Genomic DNA, 21,704 nt, shown 5'->3' on the forward strand with positions numbered 1-21,704 from the left:
TGTCTAGGGTAGGGGAGCTGCGCTTCAGCGAGCGTTCCGTCATGTACCGGGCAGGCACGTTCCACTTGTCCTTGGAATGGCTCACGAACAGGCTGGAAAGTTGCCTCTGGCTGCATAAAAGCAGCAATATTACTGCAGAAGATTAATCAAATTTGTCAGGGATTATTTAGAAGCTTCCTGCAAGATGAACATGAAAACAATGTTACCCATTTTTGTTGGTTTTGGCTTCGAGACAAAAAAGAAGCCATGCGCCTAACCAAGCCAAGTAGACGAGGAACGTCGCTAGCTGCAATGGCGCCTCCCACGGCAGCCCGGGAATGCAGCGCCAGATTTCCCTCTAGTATATATTAGTATGAAACTCTATGGTGTACGCTTGGGCAGCGACCCCCCAAGGCATGGTAACGGCGTTATTCCACCAGTGCTGCATTTATAATGCTCTTGACGGCACCGAGGACGCTGACCTCTTCAAATGCGCAAGTAGGAAGAGACTCGGATACCACCACCTCTGAGGACAGCAGCTTCTGGGTGCATCTGTCGTCTCGCTCAGAATAAATGTCTTTGTGCGGAGATAGTTGATAAATACTTGGTGTCTGCTTTGCTGAAAGATAGGAATTTAACTGCCTTCCTTTCTTCGTTTCTATAGCCTTATATTGGTAGAAATATACCATTTTTCTTTTTTTACTCTCCAAATTGCACCCTTGCTTTATGATCGTGATAGCCTTATAAACGAATAAATACGGTATATTTGAACGGTCCCTCCAGTAACCGAAAACACAGCCTCAGCTAGTACGACCATTACCTTACTGCAAGCCAACAAGCTTTGTGACAAACTTTATGCCAGTGGCCTTTTACTTCAGCTAATATACATTGCAGTTTGCATACACTTGTTTTGCGCAAGGTTTGCACACAAGCTTATTTGCACTGCTTCCGCATTATACGGCAAAGCCAACTCGAATCGGCACACCATGCAGGTGAAGCTTGAAAGTTCACACGCCACTCGGCAGGGTCGGCTGTTAATGGTTTGAAAACTCTGAATACACTGATCGGTAACACTGCGCTGCAAATTGAATCGGATTGCAAGGACTAGTGAGGAGTTATTCAAGTTTACAAATATTCCTACACTTCTATACTTGGATACAAATTAAGAACGCCAGTGGCCCATGTGGTGCATAAAACCGCTACACCGATGTACATGGATGTCAACATGCACAGATTTTGAAAGGAGATTGCCTCTTCTCACATAGCTGATTTGTCGCCGCTGCTGTAGTTTATGAGCAGATCTGAAGTTTTCTGAAAAATCATGGAAACGACTCGGGTCGCATTCAAAATACTCGCAGTAATGTGCTCTATCCGCTGTACGGAGGAACAGTCGGCTACAGTGATGAGGCACAAGCTAAACTTCTGTCGATGCTATCAAGTAGCTGCGAGCATAGTGCTAATGCATATGGTTACCCAAACGCAAAGCAAGTTCTAGCGTGCTCTTATTCACCGCGAGACATGCAGCACGCAGCAATGACAAACACTTTCATTGATAGATTTATTGAGGGTTTAACGTGCCAATGCAACGCAGGCGATGAGGCGCGCCGTAGTGGAGGGCTCTAGGTTAATTTCAACCTCCTGGGAATCTTTAACGTGCGCCTAAATCTCGTGCACACGGGCGTTTTTGCTTTTCGCCTCCATCAGAAAAGCGGCCGCCGTGGCCGGGAATCGAACCCGTGACCTTGTGCTCAGCAGCGCAAATGACAAAACACTTTGTCTCAGAGCAATTGGAGCTCAGCTCTGATTGTCCCCGAGAAGAAAGTTTCCTGCCGCAACTGGCTATGACCATTGCAACCGTGACACAAATGTCAAGTGGGACATACGTACCGCATTTGCACGATTCTAACGTGCACGCTGTTTAGCTACAAGTAGCCTTCAAATTTGTTGTACGCGCTACAATGGGGCGCAAACCTGAAATCGCCTTCAAAGTGTCCAGGGGCATCGCCATAGACACAAACTCCTCCCAAAATCCCACTCAATTCAATCCAAGACAATCCGTCAATGACACGTGAGTAAATTTAGGCGACAGGTTCTATTGGGCATACCCACTGATCTCCACTTAGTTGCTGGATGGCGCTTCGCCGCTGTCGCGGCCGGGCGCGCGCACGGCCACCGGAAGTTCGACGGCTCGTCCCGGAAGTCAGGCGCTGCTACGCTTTTCAACCGCTGATAAGCGTCCCAATTGGCGCATTTTGGCATTTTGTTCTCACTTTACTGCATTTTGGCTATACACATCGCGTTCAGATCGCAACTTATGCTATACCGAAATATGCGACGTTAATATGAAGCAGAATTTAATTGCAAAGAAGAACGAAAATGTCACTGGGGTCGTGGTTTGAGAGGAGACGACGCAGCGCCAACGGGATTTATGCTAGAAATTTATACTAGGGATTTATGCTAGAAAGAAAACAACGTGGGCACGGCGTCGGGCTGTAGCCGAGTTCGTGCGCCCGTTCTGTCAGAACAGTTGTCAGTAAAGTGGTCACTGCAGAGCCTGCTGCCTGGAGATGGAGCCCATTTGTCCCTTCCTAATACCCTGGTTACACGGGCACAGTTAACCACGCTTAAGCGAACCGCGGTTAGACAAAACCGCACTTTGCTGCGTTACACGACAGACGAAACTGCGGTTACGTCGCTACCAATGGTTAACGCAAACTGCAGCTTGGCCACCTCAGTTCGGTCACGCTAACCGCAGTTTCCGCCGCCGCATTGCTCAAAATCACACAAGTCAGTTCGGACGCAAGTGGCGGCGCATCAGCGGAGGCGAAAAAAAATCACCTGGCGTTCGGAAGAGACGAAGGTTCTCAAATAGCGGGTGCCCCAAAGCTGTCCCCAAGACGCGCTTGCGTTCTTTGCATCGCTCTCGCAATCAGCGCGACTGCCCGTCAGCAGCGGCTCGTTTCCCGATCCGCCCGATCAACTACGACAAAAGCCGTGCTAAATTTGTAAATTCCGCGCGTCGTCTGCCAAAAATGGATATAGCAGGCAATCTTGAAGCGTTTTCAGCACTTGGAAACGATCGGCGCACGCGTCGGCCGTGCCTGCAAACACGCCGGCGCGCCTGCCCGCACGGCACTGCTTGCGGCCCGAACCGGCCCAGACCACGGCAGCAACAGCTTATCGCATCGCCGCTCTTCGAAATCAATCTGATCGCAGAAAATAACTTCCGCATGCGAGAAAACGGATGTTAGTGCGGTGAAAAATTGTGCTATGAATTGTAATTCGCAGTTGTAGAGATAGCGGTGGTCACATATCTGCCGCGATGCTAAGCTGAAAGTTCCCAACACCGAACAGACCTAAGCAAACCAAGCCGGTTGCGAGCTGTTGGGGAAGCCCCTCTTCTCGCCGCGCACGAGTGCGTTGCGTTTGTGTCAGAAGCGAATGCTTTAACGATATTTCTTTTTGTCTACACTGCTTCTCATTTGTTTTTTATCGTGAAGTTAAAAGTGTGGTAATTTATTTTTGTTGCGATCATAATCAAGTGACTGCGGTCACCAAACTTGCGATTTCGCGTATAACATCCAAAACCGCAGTTTGCGATAACCGCGGTTAAAGTTTAGTAACCACGGTTAAACTTAACTTCGGTTACTTTTGCCGTGTAACTAGGGTATAAGTTTGCCACCCAACGCCGGTATAAATCCGGCTTAGAGCGAGGGAATCTGCCTAACAAGAACCACAGCTTAAAAACGACACTGATTTGACATTTGCGTTTTGCTGTGTATCACGCACGTCGTACATAATATTGTAATACTTCCAAAGGGAACGTCTTCCCAGACGACTACTCTGGTCTGCTTGTGCAGTTGACGGCGCAACAAGCAGGCATTTTTGGCGGAATGCGTGCGAAACCAGCCCGTGCGTAGCATGCGCTATGCTGGAACGGCCCGACTTCCGGGACGAGCGCTCGAACTTCCGGCGGCCGTGCGCCGGAGAGCTCGAAGCGCCATCCAGCAACTCTGGTGGAGATCAGTGGGCATACCTTATCAAGCTGGTGCAAAAATTTATTCTTAAGTTATTTTTTAGGATAAATTTTTTTGATTTTTGAGTTTTTCATGAATAAACTTACCGGCGCGTTACAATCGTGCAAATACGGTAAGCTCTTCAGCAAACATCGACTACACTAACAAAGGCTTGCGTAGTGGCTAGTTGGTAGTCTTGAGTTCAAATTTAGCGCACGCTGCATAGTCCGGCGAGAGACACGGACACCAAAACAGACAAACCATACGTTGGTGCACACCAGCCCATGGTTTGTCTGTCGCTCTGTCCCTGTCACCGCCCGAGTATGCAGCACACGCTAAATTTGAATCAACTACACCGCCCGTCATGCATTCTGCAATCCAAGATGCCGTTGCCAACGCTGTAAAAATGCAAAAGACTCACTCAAAGAGGCTGTCAGGGATGCGCTCCTTGTCGACTCCCAGTTCTCCGGCCACCTCGTCCCTCAAGTTGACGAGCTCCGCCCTGTCGCATTGACGGGGGGGCGCTTGGTGCCTGTCGTAAAAACGGAGCACCACTGCAAAAAGGGAAACAAAGAAACAAGAAGAAGAAGACAAACATCAAGCGTATGTCGACTGCAACATAGAAGGGAAGCAATGCGAGACACGGGTTGTGCCACTCATTGTCACGAGCAATTCCGTCATTGCACGAGGCGATCAACGACAACTGCCAATTTGTAAGCCATGTGAACAGTGACAAGTGCTTCAGTGAAACAAACTGTTGGTCAAGTTGTTGCATACTGATTATAAAATTGTCCCGCTTGTCCCGTCGTCTATTTGTGTGTCGTTGTTTCAGTTGTGCTATAATTTTATAATCAGTGACAAGGGCACTCACCTTCGATTAAAGCACCAGTTGTCTTTTTTCTCCTTTGTTGCATTTGTTTGGCGCTTTAGTCGAAGATGAATGGTTTCCGGCTTGCCCAACTTTCTACCTCAACCACAAGTGACTGGAGTGGAATGACGACGGTGCTTTTCAGTGCGACGAGGCGGGTAACGAGTACTAACAAGCAGTCTGACAATCACACCGATGAAAGTGTGACAAGGCAGGCACCACAAACAAGAGTATGTTTAGGAGCGCAAGAGAGGTAAAACATTGGTTTAGGGCTGCACCCCTCACAAGGCCTCTTCAACTCGTTTAGACGCCTTCAACAGGTTTAGGCAATGCTGCCCTCATCTCTTTGATTTGCGAGCACAGAACCGAGCACCCGCACTTTGAAATCTAATTTTCCAGCGGCACGAATAAATTCAACACAGCAGTTGAAACTTGGCCAGCCCTGTAACGCACGCTGGCTGGTGCAAGCTAAAGCGACCACCAGACCGGGTCATGCTCACAGCAGTGCCAAACAACCACGATGGAGACAATAGAGACGAATCGATGATAATAATGATTGTTTAACTCTTTCGTTACCACGCCTATTCAAATCGATCACCGGTGATCGATGATTTATATTGCCTATTTCGACATGTTGTAGTTGTTTCTCGTACACCTAATGCAGCCAGTGATTAGTCTAGGCACTGCCCTTGTAGAATCAGTTTAAATTTTCCCGCTCCGGCGACACTGAGATTTTTGGCGGCGTTTTTTGCGAGCTGAGGTGCGCGTATTCATGAGGAAGGGGGCGTGGCTGCTGCACTTGAGAAAAAAGGATGCAGGTCGTGGTTAGGCTGCATTAGCATAATATTTTTTTTCTGAAAAGGCTCCTGGCAAGTCAAATACAAAATAATGGGGTCAGCTTTGTAATCCGACAGCGTTGAGAGGTGATAATTACTTGAAAATGGCCCCAGCTATTCACTAATGATCTTTGGTTCGGACGAAGGGCAGCTTTATTCTCCCAAAGCTTATTTCTGATGGTCCCCCGCATGTCTAGCAAGTGTACCTGACATTTTCAACCAGTTTCCAGCAGTTTCGGTTTCGTTTTCGCATTGCGAAATTCATATTTGGCGCTACTACGCAGTTACCCAACTACAACCTCATTTGCCATGGCACCTCCGTTGCCCGCTACTGCTCCTCAAAACAAGCATGCCGCTCGCGCTTCCACTTTATCTATGCCTTGCTTCTGGGATAACAGCTTCCGCTGAAAGTAAAACGATAACACCAAGTCGTCGGGTAACAGTTCAGACGAGGAGAACACTTCCAATTGGCCTTGAACACCGCCAGCTGGCCAGTTTCGTTTTCATATGAGGGTATTTCCGGAGGTCTAGTGTCGCTTCTTAGTAGTACTGTCTATTCTGACAAAGTCTCCAACAGCCTTGTATTTGTTTCTTTTCGAAATTGTTAGGTGGCGCTGCAATGTAGTAGGCTCGTAGTGCTGAACTCGCTTCACAGCCCGACGGCGGCTTGGTGAAGGCTTGCTGGGCATGATTATAGCGCATCGTACCTTATTCCTGCAAGCAGGACCACCATAGTGAGTCAGAACATGATAATAAACCGCAAATGAAAGTTCTGACTGATAAGTGATCATCAGAACATCAACAAGCATCCACCAAAGAGTTTGGTTCTCAACTCCAAGTGGATTTTTTCACATCGCTTGCTTGCCTTCAATATTGTGCCGGTCATAATCATTGACAAGGTGTTTTTACATCACGTGGAGGCTAATTTGGGCCTTTAATAATGTCAAACCACCAGATTTCTTCTAGAGAACTATCCAAAATAGCAAAACTTGACATACAGGTTGGGCTTCACCACATGGCACGGGCACCACGTGGGCTAACATTTTCTTTTATATCTGACAAATTTTACTGCGCAACTCAATTTTTTTTCTAGGACGGGTTTTTGAAATGTCTACCTGCAAAATGTATATTCTAAATTTTTTTATACTACAGGTGGTTTATTATACACAACTTACTTTTTTCTTTTTTCTTCGACGTGTGGACAAAAATTTCGAATTCGATAATTTTTTTCGGAATCATTATTTATGAAAACATTATTAAAACTGGTGTCATTGGAAAGCGCGTGTAATAATCTGCATTGCATATCACTGCAATGTGTGCCTAACCAATATGTATAGCACAAAAAAATGTTTTGTTAGACCCTTCAAAATTGGTCAATTTCCCGCGGTAACGAAAGAGTTAATTTATTTGGCAGAAGGGCAGCTAGAGCATATTAAAAAAAATAATAATAATAAAGAAAGAAGAAGAAGCACACCATTGCGCTGCTTTGTTCCACATTTGTTCGGCTCTGCCGTCGGCTTTGCGTTTCGTGAAGCTGGGGTGGGTTGCCAGCGTCATGCATGACAATCATCCAAAGAACGAAGTGCGACAAGCGCATTTGGTGAAGTCGATAAGTTAACACCCGCTATGCAGGAATGCTGTAACTGTGGGCCCAGCACTGCTGAATTCAGGTGGCCCCACTGACAGTGAGCCGTAGGGAAAAGTGCACTACACCTGCATACCAGTCTCCTTTCACACACATACACAAGCTGAAAAACATTGGTGCAGTCTTTAAAACATCAATGCAGTTCATGACAGCAGAACTTGAGGTCATTTCCTGCCACAAATATTTACCTACAGAATTAATACTGGTCAGCCTAAATTTAACTGGGTACACAGATAATTCAAGTATGATCCAACTAGCTCAGATTCTGCCTATTCTAATTACCTACAGCTTACAAATGCTGGAGCGGTGATTAGCACTGCAAGATTACCAGCCGCTGAGACGATGCAGCACTGCAGTGTTCTAATGCAGTGATTCACAGGTTGCGCTGACAGTCAGCGAAGACTCCTTTAAACATGTCCACTCATTAAGCTGTTTGCTTTCATGTTAAGGAGGAGTCACATCAGACTCCCGTATCCAACATCCTTGATTGATCGATTGATTTATTATGGGGTTTAACGCACCGACGCTACTCAGGCGGTGAGGCACGCAGTAGTGGAAGGCTTCGGATTAATTTTGATCACCTGGGGATCTTTAACATGCACCTAAATCTCAAACACATGGGCGTTTTTTGCTTTTGCCTCCATCAGTAAAGCGGCCGCCGCGGCCGGGAGTCGAGCCCGCGTCTGTATCCATCATTCTTAACCCGCAACTGGTTTAAGCCGTACTGCCATTTTGAACATACCACTTTGGTCACCCAGCCAGGTATGGCTGAAGCGAGTTCCACTGCATACATACACATCGGGATGGCATGCTCACAAAAAGGTCGGCCCGAACAAGAGCACAACTTCCGGCAAAGTTCCCAGTACCTGGCAAGCAGACCTACCATGCAGCAGGAAGAAGTAAGGCGAGGTCTTCCTGTCCAGGCCGGTGCCGGCCTTCCCAGCTTTGACTTGAAGCGCTTTTGACAGTGGGACACACGTCATTACCTGGAGGGAGGGAGCGGGTCACAAAAATTTTATAGCAGTTCCCCTCAACGTGAAAGCTGTGAAGTGCAGAGCAGTGATTCGCCAGAGGGCCTGTGGCGCTTCACTTCAAGAAAACGAGCACTACAAACCAGGACAGAAAAAACGAAGAACGACGAGACAGAAGCGCATCTGTGTCGTCATTCTTCATTTTTTCTGTCCTGGTTTGTAGCGCTCGTTTTCTTGAAGCAATATGCACCAACTAGCCCAACAGCATATTTCACTAAAGGCCTGTGGCGCCCTCTCTTGACTCGTTTCAGTATTAGCCTGGTGTTGGTACCGAAAGTGGTCAAGAGAGGGCGCTAAAGCCCCTGAAAAGGACTATCAAGAAACACTGAACTGAGTTTTCGTTATTTTGGGGTACTTAATGCATTATTTCCTGACCTTTTTCTTATTTTATGTTGTTGTGTACTTATTCGTGGCATAGCAACAGAAACCTATGTGGCAACGGTGCAGCACAAGGATCACCCCAAACACTTTCTGTATGAGTAATGTGCGTTCTCTGCGGCTCAATGGGATGGCCATCAGCTTCGCAACACGAGGGACCCATGTTCGACCCTGAGCAAAGGAAGCCATGATCTTGAAAGCCTCTGTTAGGGTGTGTGACACCATGACCTCGGACGAGCAATGAGGCCAAGCTGGGACCCTAAAGTGCCCCGCCCTTAAAGCGACAGACCACCAATTTTTGTCGCGTATATGTTCCCTAGCTCATATGAAAGCCAGCGTTTTATGTAGTCGGGTAACAACAAACAATTTGTAAACAAATTGGAAGAAATAATTTCAATTTGGCACTAAACTTCCTGAAATCGGAAGGGTGGCGGTTCGCAGTGTAGAAACACGACACCAGAATATGTGTCCCGTCACGTGACCTCCGAACCTTGCAGCTACTGAAACTGCTGAAACGTTTATTCGCTTATTGAAAACCTTTTAAAACAAATATTTGTATAAGTTTAGATTGTATATGTATTTTTAAATATTCTCTTGAAAATTTTAAAAGCATGCTACCCGCCGCCGCTGAGTTGCTCTCAGTGTGGCTAACTGAACCTCCATGCCCAGAATCAACGGCAGTGTTCAGTAAGCAGACCCAGTGAAGGAGCTTTGACTATTCTGCCTGAGTCAGGGGTGTTTCTTCTGTCGAAATATTCCCTTTAAGTTTCTAAAAATGCCAAAGGCAGCTTAATAAAGAAAAAAAGGACGCGCCCTGGAAGAATCGAACTGCTAACCTCCACAACATGAAGCCATCATTCGTAAACGGTATCTATTCCCGCCAGGGATGCCCACAGTTAATTTTCTTCCCCACTTTCCCTAACATCAAAAAGCTACAATTGTGAATGGGCCGCTCTGATGATCCTCGATGCAAAAAGAAGGCGTGCCGGTGTGGAGGGCTCTGCACGGCATTAACAAACTGGAGGACGAACTGGGGAACCAAAACCGCAACACACAGGCATTTTCGCTTTTCGCCCCCACCTGGAAAGTGGCCAATGCAGCCAGAATCAAACTTTACAACTGAGGGATTAAGCGTACACTACACCAAATACCATCATACTCATACACCACAGAGTAAAAATGAGTGCAGACAAACGTACCCTCAGACGAGTACGCCGACATATTCATTATGGCAACCAACAATTAATGAACCCCTGCAAGAAAGAGAGTGCACACCATCTACCCGGTGCTCGCCAGTTTTTAAAGGCTAAAAACCTACATTTCATCTGGCAATATGCATTCAGCTGAGTTGAAGCCAGACACCACTCAATCAATCAATCAGGAAGGCCAACACGCGAATGCTTCATGTCACGTTCTTCCGCTCCTTTCTCCTGTCATAGCCAAGTGGCCAGATCACCAGTGCCACGTGTTGCTAATCAATCAAATTTTCAGGTAGCTGTGACAACGGCACCACCACACTCAACGTTCATCACCACCCCTCCCCCAAAAAGACATTTAATTACAGCCAAATTCAAGAGCCACACTGCTCGGTACTCACACCTTAATAGAGTGCAGTAATAATGCGAGCACAAAAGGCACGGCTAATTGCGACCATTTTGTTGACCCATTCAGGGAATGAAGTACAGTCAAATCTCGATATAATGAATCACACTGGACCAAAAATCGTTCGCTATTTCGAAATAGCATTGTAATGAAAAACTAACGGTTATAAGCCAAGGCTCAAACCTAGGAATGAAAATGACGTATGTTAGCAGTAGACACATGTGCAGACGGGCAAACTCTCAAATAAAAATGTTGCGCTCACTTTAACTCTTTCGGGACCGCCGGAAAAAGTGATGAAAAAGGGAGGTCGCGGTACAAATTTTTTATTACATAAAGCAAAGGCACCATCCTGCCTTAGCATATACCAAAATGCAGCTAATTATATGTTCTTTGACATACAATACCAAGTGTTACTTCAACGCTAACGATAGAACCATGAAAAAATCTGAAAGTAAGAACTTTGTAAAAAAACTACAGAAAAAGATAGAAAAAAGCGTAAATATAAAAATATTAATAAATAATAAAATTATTTCAGGATATACAAAATCTAACACAATGCTTTGTTTCTTCATCGCAAGAGTTTGATGCGGCTAGGTGTAACTGGTTTTTTGTTTTGTGTGTGATCTCTTTGGCACTAAGGCCATGGCTACGTCGTCGCCCAGGTACACGCCGGGCTCTCGTCTCGGCGAAAACTTCATCCGTTTCTGCACTGGTGGCAGGAGATCACCACCATAGGTAGTTAACACCGTAGCGAACAAATATAAACCAACCAGAACATATTTCGAGCGCACATATGTACTCCAGAGCCAATTGAAACCGAAACCAACACCCACCTTTGAGCGCGATTTGATGTTCCAGGCTGATCGACACCCGAATCCTCACTCGAGCTGAAATCCGATCTCTAAAGCCACATTCCGACTCTTCACTGCCTCTCTCATCATTAAAATCCACAGTAGAAGGCGAAGATATGCGAGACGAGACGAGGCGGATTTCTTATCGCGCTCGCGCGAGTATGACGCCATGTTTGTTTACATTTGAAACCACTGCCCATCAGAATAGAATATCTGATACGTTGCCGCCTGGCGATAAAAAAAGAAACTTCACAAAAGAGAAAACTCCAGTTTTCAAATTATCTCCTAGATGTCGCTAGGTGTTCCATCGAGCGAAAATTTGTATTCTGCAGGCTCGCGAAACCATCGATCATATGTGATCGATGGCCTATGGAGCGGTCCTGAAAGAGTTAAAGCTGCTTTATCTGAAGGAATCAGTTATTTTCTTCTCGTGCATTCAGCCCGCACAACCGATCAGGAATCAGAAATCAGAAATCAGAAAAGGTTTATTGTGCAAAATTCAGATGACATGTGCAAGATATACAGAAAGAGGTCCCATAGTCGGAGACTGTAAGGGGACCTCTTGTACAATGTAGAAGTGAAAAAAAAATTGTAATGTATATAGCAGAGACAGAACTACAGTAAAATGCAATCGAGACAAATAAAGTAGGAATATACACTTATAATCTCACAGAAACAATTGAAAACCAATAACACGCTTATTACATAAACAAGTGATTACAGAACGCTACTCACAATGATGAAGAAACAATTAAGAAACAGAAAAACAGGCTAGTTTGTTGACATGATATGATTTTTTAACTTCGATTTAAGGACATTCAGGGAGCAGGATGCTTTAATGTCAGAAGGAAAACTATTCCAAAAAGAAATTCCAGAAAAATAAACGGTTTGCTTGCCGTAATTAGTGCGAACTTTTGGCAAGAGAAAGTTATGGTTTAAGGCAAACCTTGTGACATTCCTATTTGATGGAATCGCATTTAAGTGCGGAAGTTGATTGTTTATAATTCTATACATATAAATACCAAGGTTATATTTAACTAGTTCGGTTACAGTTAATATATTGTTTTCGTGAAGCAATGACGTAGCGTTAGTGAGAAATGGGCTTGATGTGGCAATTCTTATCGCTTGGTTTTGAATTGTCTGAACTGAAGTAAGATGAGTGGTGTAAGTGTTACCCCATGAAGTAATACAGTAAGAAATGTGTGAATGAACAAAAGAAAAATACAGTGACATTAGTATTGAGGGATTGAAATAACAGCGGGATTTAATCAGTATTCTAACGCCATACGTCATTTTTTTCCTAATATATGCTATGTGTCGGTGGTATTTCAAGTTACTATCGAGTTCAACGCCTAGGAATCTACAGCAGTCGCTTACAGGGATGTCATTGCGAGCAATTTTAACGGGAGGGATAGAAGGTAAAGGTTTTTGCGGTGACGAGAAGACAACAAATTTTGTCTTAGACGCATTAATTTGTAACATGTTATTACTGCACCACCGAGTCAGTTGTGACAGGTCGGAATTTAGTTTTTCAGTTAAGGACGTAACACTCGTATCGGAGTTAAAAATTGTGGTGTCGTCTGCGTATAATATGCAACTGGATGAAGAGAGGCAATTCGGCAAATCATTTATATAGAGTAAAAACAAAAGGGGCCCCAGAATGGAGCCCTGGGGTACGCCAATGTTAGATAATTTGGTTGAGGAATACGCATTTGAAATTACCACCTTCTGTGTACGGTTATGTAGATAGCTACGCAATAATAGTAACGGTGGGCCAGTTATACCAAGTGCTTCAAGTTTATGAAAAAGAATGTGATGATTGATCGTATCGAAAGCTTTAGTTAGGTCGATGAAAACGCTTCCCGCATAGTAACCGCTGTCGATAGCACTTTTTAATTGATCAGTAAGTGAAATTAGCGCAAGGTCACTGGAGTAGCCGGAACGGAAGCCAAATTGACAGGGAGATAGTATATTAAATTTGTTCAGGTAATTTGCGAGACGTGTAGAGATCAGTTTTTCAATTACTTTGCTTAAAAAGGGTAAGATGCAAATGGGGCGGTAGTTATTCAGTGACGAAGTATCTCCTTTTTTATGTACGGGGATGATTTTACCCTGCTTCAGTTCATGCGGGAAAACACCAGATTTAAACATTAAATTCACAATCGAACAGAATACATTTGATATAAATTGAGCTACCATTTTTATATGGGAGGAATGAATGCCATCAAGGCCAGCACTTGTCATTTTTAAGGTACCTATTACGCTGATTATTTCATCTGGAGTCGTGGGAAACAGAAAGAACGAATGGGGTAGGCGATCCAAGACCGCTTCATTTAATGGAGGTAGGGAGGACTCAGCGTTAAAGAAGAACCTCGCAAACTGATCAGCGATGTCAGTTGGGTTACTGTAAGTGACATCATTGTGAACAACTGTAGTTATTTTATCCGAATGTGTGTTTCTATTCAAAAAGGAATTAATGATTTCCCATTTTTTTCTCGTACTATTTCCGGCCTCAGTTATTTTTTGCTCATAATACTTTCTTTTAGCTTCTTTTAGCTGCATGTTTATTAGGTTGCAAAATTTTTTGTAACGAGCAAGCAAGTTCGTGTTAAACGGTTGCCTTTTAGTTTTTTTGTAGAGGTTGTCACGTTTGCGCATGTCTGTTAGCAATCCGTTCGTCAGCCATGGATTTGCTGGTGACGCTATTATTTTTTTGCATTTTTGTTTATCTGTACAGGATTGAACATGTGATAGGAGCAAAGATGAAAAGAGAGTGAAAGCTTCTTGTGCGTCGGCTTTAAGATAAACTTCAGACCAGTCAGTGTTAGCAACGGCATCGATAAGTTTCTGTTTGTCCAATGTACGCCGAATAAAGGAAGGTGAATTACGCTTTGCAACGGAATCGACACGCAGAAATATGGGATAGTGATCAGTAATATTAACTTCTAGCACACCTGCGTCCGGTGCCGTGAATAGATTTGAAAATGCATGATCAATGAGGGACCCATTGCTATTGCTGGTTGGTCTGGTTGGAAGACTGATTAAACATTCATACCCGAAGCTATTTAGTGCAGCTAGATAGTTGACTGAGTTAGAGGACAAATCGTCTAGTAAATTAATGTTGATGTCACCCATGATAATAGCATTTTTATTTTCAAGGGAAATAACATTTAGGGAGCGTTGCAAGTTCGTGCAAAATTCAGGGACAGGAGAAGATGGTGAGCGGTAAATACAGCCTAATATGAATCGTTTGTTATCTAGATTAAGAAAAGTATGCTCAAATTCAAGCCAGACGGATTCACAGTGAAGCGTATTTAATTCAAGATCAAACCGTCGTTTGCAGGAACTGTTGGATGATACGTATATGGCTGCGCCACCATAATTGCTAGATAACCTGTGACTGTAATATGGCGTGTAGGAAGGAAAACAAAACAGATTTCTATCATCTTCAGATAACCAAGTTTCTGTAATTGCAATTACTGAGAAGGGGTTCGTAAACGTGGAAAGAAGATTATGGAATTCATCAAAATGTTTTCTAAGGCTTCTGGCATTAAAATGAATGAAAGAGCTGGAGTTATTTCCTAAAAACGAGTTTAGTTGCGCTGGTGACAGAAGAGACGACGAGGAAGACATGGCTGGCGCATGCGCATTATGTACAATGGGAGCCAGTTACCGTATTTACACGATTGTAGGTCGACCCTTTTTTTCAAATATGACAATCCAATGTTTGGGGGTCGACTTAGAATCGAAATGGAACCGTCTACCGCTAGTAACGGCAAGAGAAACGAGAAATCGGGGGTGCTACGAGTTGGGGACAGCTTTGCACCCTCTTTCCCATGGTTATGGTCTAAAGCGTGAACCGCATGGGGCGTTTTGTGCTCGCGAAAATGCGCCGCGCTGACACTGCCGCGAATGCCACCCGCGCGCGCTACGCGATCGGCGGCGGCAACATGGCGGCGTCACCAGCCGCGCAGAGGTGCGCGTAGCTTCAGCGACCGCTTCTAACCGCACTTTAAGATATCACTGAAGGCACAAACAAAGGCGTTTGAGCAGGAAAGGAGAAATGTGGTCGAAAACGACCACTAGCATCATCCGCGCAGCCACCGTGGTAAGCCTAAACATCTCCGGCGGCGCCAGCCAGCTGTCCCGACTCCCGAGCGCTTTCAAACTGCCGGCATGAAGAGCGCGCCTCCCCAATGGGAGGCGCGCTCTTTGTCAGGCTTCTCCCACTGCCGCGCTCGTCACGCGTAATACCGTAATACCGAGGTAAAACCAGTAGAAGCTGCCGCGCGCGCGCGGAATCGTTGACGCGGGCGTCGCCGCGCACGAATCGCGTGCAAAAACGCGTCAAGAAGCGTTTTATTCGTCTCTAATAAACAAAATGAGTATTAGCAAATCCCTTGATTCAATGCGCGGCGCTAACGTAGCCCAAATCATATCAGATTGTTCAGTACACTTCCGAACGCGATGGTGGGAGGTTAGTCGCTCAAAAGAACTCGCGAGCGGCCGCTTCCGTCAGCCGCCATGTTTGTTTTGGTATCGCGCGGCAGTGGCGGCAGTGGCCGCTTCCGGTTGCTTCGATGGTTGTCATCTCGCAGCGAATGTTTTTTCCCGCTCAACCCACGGCGCATGGTTATTCCGGGTGCCTATACAAAAGCTTTTCTTTTTTAACAAATACCGCGCATACCGCGAGCGCACCACTCTTGTGGAGAGCCGCCGTGTGGGTCGACGGAAAAGCTTCTCTTTGTGATACGATTTTCTAAGCGGCGCTGGCATTTTTTTTTTTTTTTTTTTTGAGAGGTGTTATTTTTGGGGGGTCGACCTACATTCGAGTCGACTTACAATCGTGTAAATACGGTAGTTTATTTTAGCCAGATCAGCCTCATCGCGTATCCTGTATACTTTACTGTTGGTTGTCTTGCGAGCTTTTATTTGGCAGTTAGCTGTCCACAAGAACATCCAATTTTTCTCTTTCTTTTGAACCAGAGCCTTAGAAAAGAGAGCCTTGTTCGCAGGGGTCAAATGTTCATTTACATACACGGGACTGTCAGGTGTCTGTATTATGTTGATGTCGCTCAGGCAGAGCTTCGCCTTTCGGGCCTTGCTGATGAATTCCGACTTCTTATCTCTTGAACAGAATCGCGCAAGAAGGTTTTTGTCGCATTCCTTCGCTGTAGGAACACGGTGAACGATGTCGAGGTCAGATGGTGACACCGGGCATCCGATCTTTTCGCCCACCGTTTGCAAGATCGCGACACAGTCCTCCCCTTGTGTACACGGTACACCTCTGATCTCGACGTTGTTGAGCCGGGAATATTGTTCCATTTCAGCTATTTTCTTAGACATCATGCGGTTCTCAGACTTCAGTGATTTGTTTTCTGACGTCAGGGCAGCGTTGTCTTGCCTTAGTTCCTCAACAAGTTTTTCCGTAAATTTTGCGCTAGCAACAAGGTCATCCACTTCTTTCTTCAATTGCACCGCATCGAAACCAGAATCATGCAGCTTCAACAAAATTCTTGCAAACACCGAATCCACCAAAGTCTTAGTTTTCAGCTTCTCCTCGAGTTCTTCTACTCTCTTTGCTAGTTCAGCGTTCGTTGGCATTTTGGACAGAGTTAGAAGACACTTAGACAGGCTCAAAATGCGAACATCGGCAGCAGCGACAGCAATTGAGAAACGAAAGAATCGCAAATGGCGTGAAAACCAACCTGCAGTAAATTAGATGGTAATCTCGGTCAGTTGCTCAGTGCGCTGCCGCTGCTGCCAATGGCACCCCGTCGACAGTGCCGGTCCTTTATAGCGTTGCTTGACGATGCCGGTGCCGCCCAGTGGTGATGTCACCGGAAACGCAGCCGTGGGTACAGCTGCGCAGTCTCCGAAGGCGCCACGAGCAATGTAGACCGCGGCAGCAATCAGGGCATCCGGCGATGAAGCAGCACCTCGAGAAGCAAGCTTGGACGATCGGGCACCGGACGAAGTAACTGCAGTAAATTAGATGGTAATCTCGGTCAGTTGCTCAGTGCGCTGCCGCTGCTGCCAATGGCACCCCGTCGACAGTGCCGGTCCTTTATAGCGTTGCTTGACGATGCCGGTGCCGCCCAGTGGTGATGTCACCGGAAACGCAGCCGTGGGTACAGCTGCGCAGTCTCCGAAGGCACCACGAGCAATGTAGACCGCGGCAGCAATCAGGGCATCCGGCGATGAAGCAGCACCTCGAGAAGCAAGCTTGGACGATCGGGCACCGGACGAAGTAACTGCAGTAAATTAGATGGTAATCTCGATCAGTTGCTCAGTGCGCTGCCGCTGCTGCCAATGCCTCTACATATTCCATTTTGCACAATACCTCATTGAGTACGTCACTGCATTGAGCAATGAAAGTGCGGAATTTGTTCATGCTCACTAAAACACCAATCTTCGACACGATCTCATCTTCTTCTGTGTTCGGTGAACCACACTCGCCTTCCTTCGCGTCGTCGTCACCACTACAGGAAATAAATGCTCTTGCTTCTTCTTTGCTTTGTCACTAGCTGCATTCATCTTTAGATATTTGCACCAAAATCACCTACAACAAGGAAATACCTGCCTGCACACGTTATTGGCGTGAAGAACGACCGACCGGCCACCGTCACCCAACACATAGAGGGAGAAGAAAGGCAAGTGCAGCTAGGCCTGCTAGCCTACTGCACATAAAACCACAGCTTTGTGGTGGCGCTAGCTGTTGGCACTCGACATGGTGATGATGATAGCTACCGCGCTACAGAGAAACGGCGGTTTCTGTGTCACGCGAGAGTTGCGACACTGTTACTTTTGGCCGAATTCGTAATGCTGATACACCTCAATTATAATGAGTACAATAAATTACGTACGTTATTCTAAAACACACGCTATGTTGAAATTCGTAGTTTCGAAATATTTTTACATTGAAAATATAGGCAATTGGGCGGGAATTTTTAAATATTCATAAATTTGAGAAATTCGCCAATCTGGGGTTTGCAGTAAAAAGATTTGACTGTATTCACCCTTGGTGCTCAGCCTCACTCAGCAAAATGCCACCCTGCACGCAACTTACAAAACATGCTACAGTCAAGACCAACACGGCCCATCAGATTAAGCACAATGCTCAACCAATTAGCAAGAACTCAAGCCTTGCTCACTTTTTTGATCAGAATGCTCGCAACCTGTTCCGCCTTCCCATTATTTTCAAGGCTGGGCCCCTTGAGGCCACCACCTTTTGTTCCAGGATGCACCGGCACTTCTCTGTTGGAGGAAAAAACAAGCAAGAGCAAAATTTATGCACACAGCTTCATAGCGCGAAAACAGACCAGGGACAACAAGAGGGACTACAAACAAGCGCTATCCCCGTCTTGTTGCCCCTGGTCTATTCCCGTGCTGTGAAGTTAATGAATTACCAACTAGCCGGTACCCTCACGCTTACAGCCCACAGGTTAGGACAGACTACAGCAACTTTTCAAACACATATCTTTTTCCCTGTTAACCCTGAACCCAGATATACAATACAACTGTACTCATATAGGACACAATAATACTAGTGAATGAACAGGGTTCGTACAGGCTTCAAAAGCAAAAATTCAAGGATTTTCAAGGACTTTCAAGGACCAGAAAACACATTTTCAAGGTCCCAATCTAATGTTTTATCTGAGATTATTTAGAACTTTTTCAACACAATGCTAAAGTTTTTTTATTGCACAATACCTAAGCACATTAGTGCACATTTAGATAGGCGCTAACGGGTTCACGAATGCTCCCCCACCTTTTTTTACTTCATGATTGGTGTTTTTCTTTTTTCTTGCTGTTTTGCTCAGGCTGTCTTATTTCAAAATCTCGCCTGCATCTCTTGCTTTGTCAGCAAGGGTATCAGATGAAATTAAATCGGCGAGTGTTGCTGCAAGGCAGGACAAACTATGTACACGTCTGCCATTTGCACGTAAAAGCAAACGCAGATGGAGCGTATGAGGCGGCACAGCAAACATGCAATGAGCGAGCGTCCACAGACTAGACAAGATAGAGAACACAAGCCGGCTTTCACTGGATTGGATTGAGAAGTGCCTGCTCGCAATGCTGCCTCATAACGAAAATTCACCAAACTTGTTGCCGTTTCACGCAATACACTGAAATTGATTGTTGCAATGTTTCTTTACATTTGTTAACACCTAAAATCCACGATAAAACACTTTAAATTCTCGCGAAAAGACAGGGCCATTGATTCTCTCCAGGAAAATCAAGGGTTTTCAAGGACCATTTAAAAATTCCAGGACTTTCAAGGCCTTGAAATAGGCACTTCTAAATTCAAGGGTTTTCAAGGTTTTAAAGGACCTGTGCGAACCCTGATTTGAAGGACTCCCACATCATTACTAACGAGCAAGTGCACCCCTAGAATTTGCCTCCAATTTCATTCAAACATGGAGGCAACACCACCTAGCAAAACAGGAGGAAGTTGGGTGGGGGAAGGGGCATTAGCACAGTCCCAATTTCCAGCCTCCTTTACTCAATTCTCATCAAGTCTGGCCTACTTATAGAGAGCAAATAGATGATGGAAGAGCAGCTTGTAACCCATTACTGAACATTCAATGCAAGAACATGACTATCAGCAAGAAGAGAAGGGGGGGAAGGCACAGAAAAAAATGTATTTGAAGATTCACTGGTAGACATTTAGAATGTGTGGGCATCTCATCCCTGTCCCCTGTAAACTTGAGGCTCGGCCTGATGCCCACGCCGTGCACAGGATTGATGTCCATGACACAGAATTTCTGCTTTGCATTCGTTGTCTGTCTCCTATTGTCTCGTGCTACGCATTCTATGTCTTTGCCTCCTGCCGTGCATTCTGTCTTTGTGTCGTATTCTTTTGTTTTTGTCTCGTGATTTTCATTCTTTGTCTCTGCCTCTTATTCTTTTGTCTTTGTCTGCTGCCTTGCATTCTTTGTCTTTGTCTTATTCTTTTGTCATCCTCTTGTGCATTGCATTCGTTGTCTTTGTGTCTCATTATTTTGTCTTCGTATCGTGATTTTCATTCTAACCCCACCAGAGGTAACATTTGCTCGCTTGAGCAGCGGCATTGGCTGTTTGTTACTCTTTTTGTTGCCCACAAATGCCGCCATGGCGCTGCCATCATTCCCATTCAATTCTCTTTAGCCACATCCTCAGAGGTGCACTCACTGCCCAATCCATTTTACAATACACACAAGTGATGACAGGCCACAGATGCTGTGCAGTGGGTGCTTCAGGCAGAGAAGCGAGCAAGTCGGGCGTCAACCTAACGTCTCCCTCGCTAGCAACCGAGCCAGTGAGATGCGAAGCTGTCGTGTCTTTAACTACGGTCACGTCATGCTGCTCAACTCGGCTACCACGTTTGCTAAATTATAATGCGCGCTTTGTTTCGGAAACCATCAAGAAAGAAAGTGCCAAGGCTGTTTGCTACAGGGGTGGCTGTTTACAGGTCGTGTAACTTCACCGAGTATTGCACCAGGACAGCTCTTTGTCATTCTCGAATCAAGTGCATGGACCACAAAAATTCTGAAGAAAAGAAAAAACAACTTTCAGTCAAGGGTTGTTACAGAACAAGGAAGGGCCCTTCTTTTATTTGCTGGAAGGGGGATCTATGCACAGAGTTGCCTCAAGAGCTCGCACGGCATGTCCAAGAAGGACTGTTTGGTTTTTGGAAGAGCTTGACAAACTTTCATCGGTGCAGAGAACACTTGATCGGCACTGTTAAGCGTCTCCCCCCCCCCCCCCCCCTAGCCAGCTTGCAACCTTTGTCGACCCTCGTGCGACCTTTGTGTCCTACACCCTCTGTTTGGGAGCAGCGGGAGCACGCAGCAGCAGCTCACCCAATGGGAACTTAGATGAGAGGTTTCAGGCTAAAAGCACCTAACAGAAACTGATTAGAGGTTAGAGGTTTTGGGGAACGCAAAGCAAATGGGATGCTTGACAAGAAGTTTCGGATGCATGTCGAGCTGCCTCTGTTCTCGCAGAAAAGATAGGTGCCTCTCCCACTTCCCACCTTTGGGCAGGCCACAGAATCCCGACATTTGAATTGCAGTGACCGCGCACTCTCTGATGCTTGGCTCGCAAAAACGTGCAAACATGACTGTCCTCCAGTGTTCATAACAAGCCATCACCAGTGCGGTTTTAAGCTGCAATATCTAAAACTATGCTCCTAGACCTTTTACAATTGAGTGAAATTAACAGTGTCAAGCGGCAGCCCAGCGTCATATGGTTTCTCTCCCTGGGCAGATACGGTGCACATACGGCAGATACCATGAGGCACAGATAATTAGAAGGATAAGAATGGGGTGCAGAGCACTCAGCAGGCATTCTCAGATAATGAATGGCAGCCTACCGTTGCCCCCGAAGAAGAAAGTGTATGACAGCTGCATCTTACCGGTACTCACCTATGGGGCAGAAACTTGGAGTCTCACTAAGAGGGTTCAACTTAAATTGAGAACGACTCAGCGGGCAATGGAGCGGAAGATGATAGGTG

General features: G+C 45.7%; 1 protein-coding gene across 1 annotated transcript in view; it reads right to left on the minus strand.

The window, feature by feature from the left end:
• The window catches only part of LOC144149294 (SUMO-activating enzyme subunit 1-like), a 54,419-nt gene that overhangs the window by 20,981 nt on the left and 11,734 nt on the right, over positions 1–21,704 (minus strand). The window contains exons 5-7 of the mRNA XM_077680860.1: positions 18,361–18,463; positions 8,228–8,330; positions 4,417–4,549 (exon numbers count right to left, since the gene is read on the minus strand). Coding sequence (XP_077536986.1) covers positions 4,417–4,549; positions 8,228–8,330; positions 18,361–18,463 — 339 coding nt within the window. The remainder of the gene's footprint in view (positions 1–4,416; positions 4,550–8,227; positions 8,331–18,360; positions 18,464–21,704) is intronic.

The sequence above is a fragment of the Haemaphysalis longicornis genome, unplaced genomic scaffold, assembly GCF_048455015.1.
Source record: "Haemaphysalis longicornis isolate Haplotype H1 unplaced genomic scaffold, Haemaphysalis longicornis Haplotype H1 scaffold_8, whole genome shotgun sequence".
Classification (NCBI taxonomy): Eukaryota; Metazoa; Arthropoda; class Arachnida; order Ixodida; family Ixodidae; genus Haemaphysalis; species Haemaphysalis longicornis.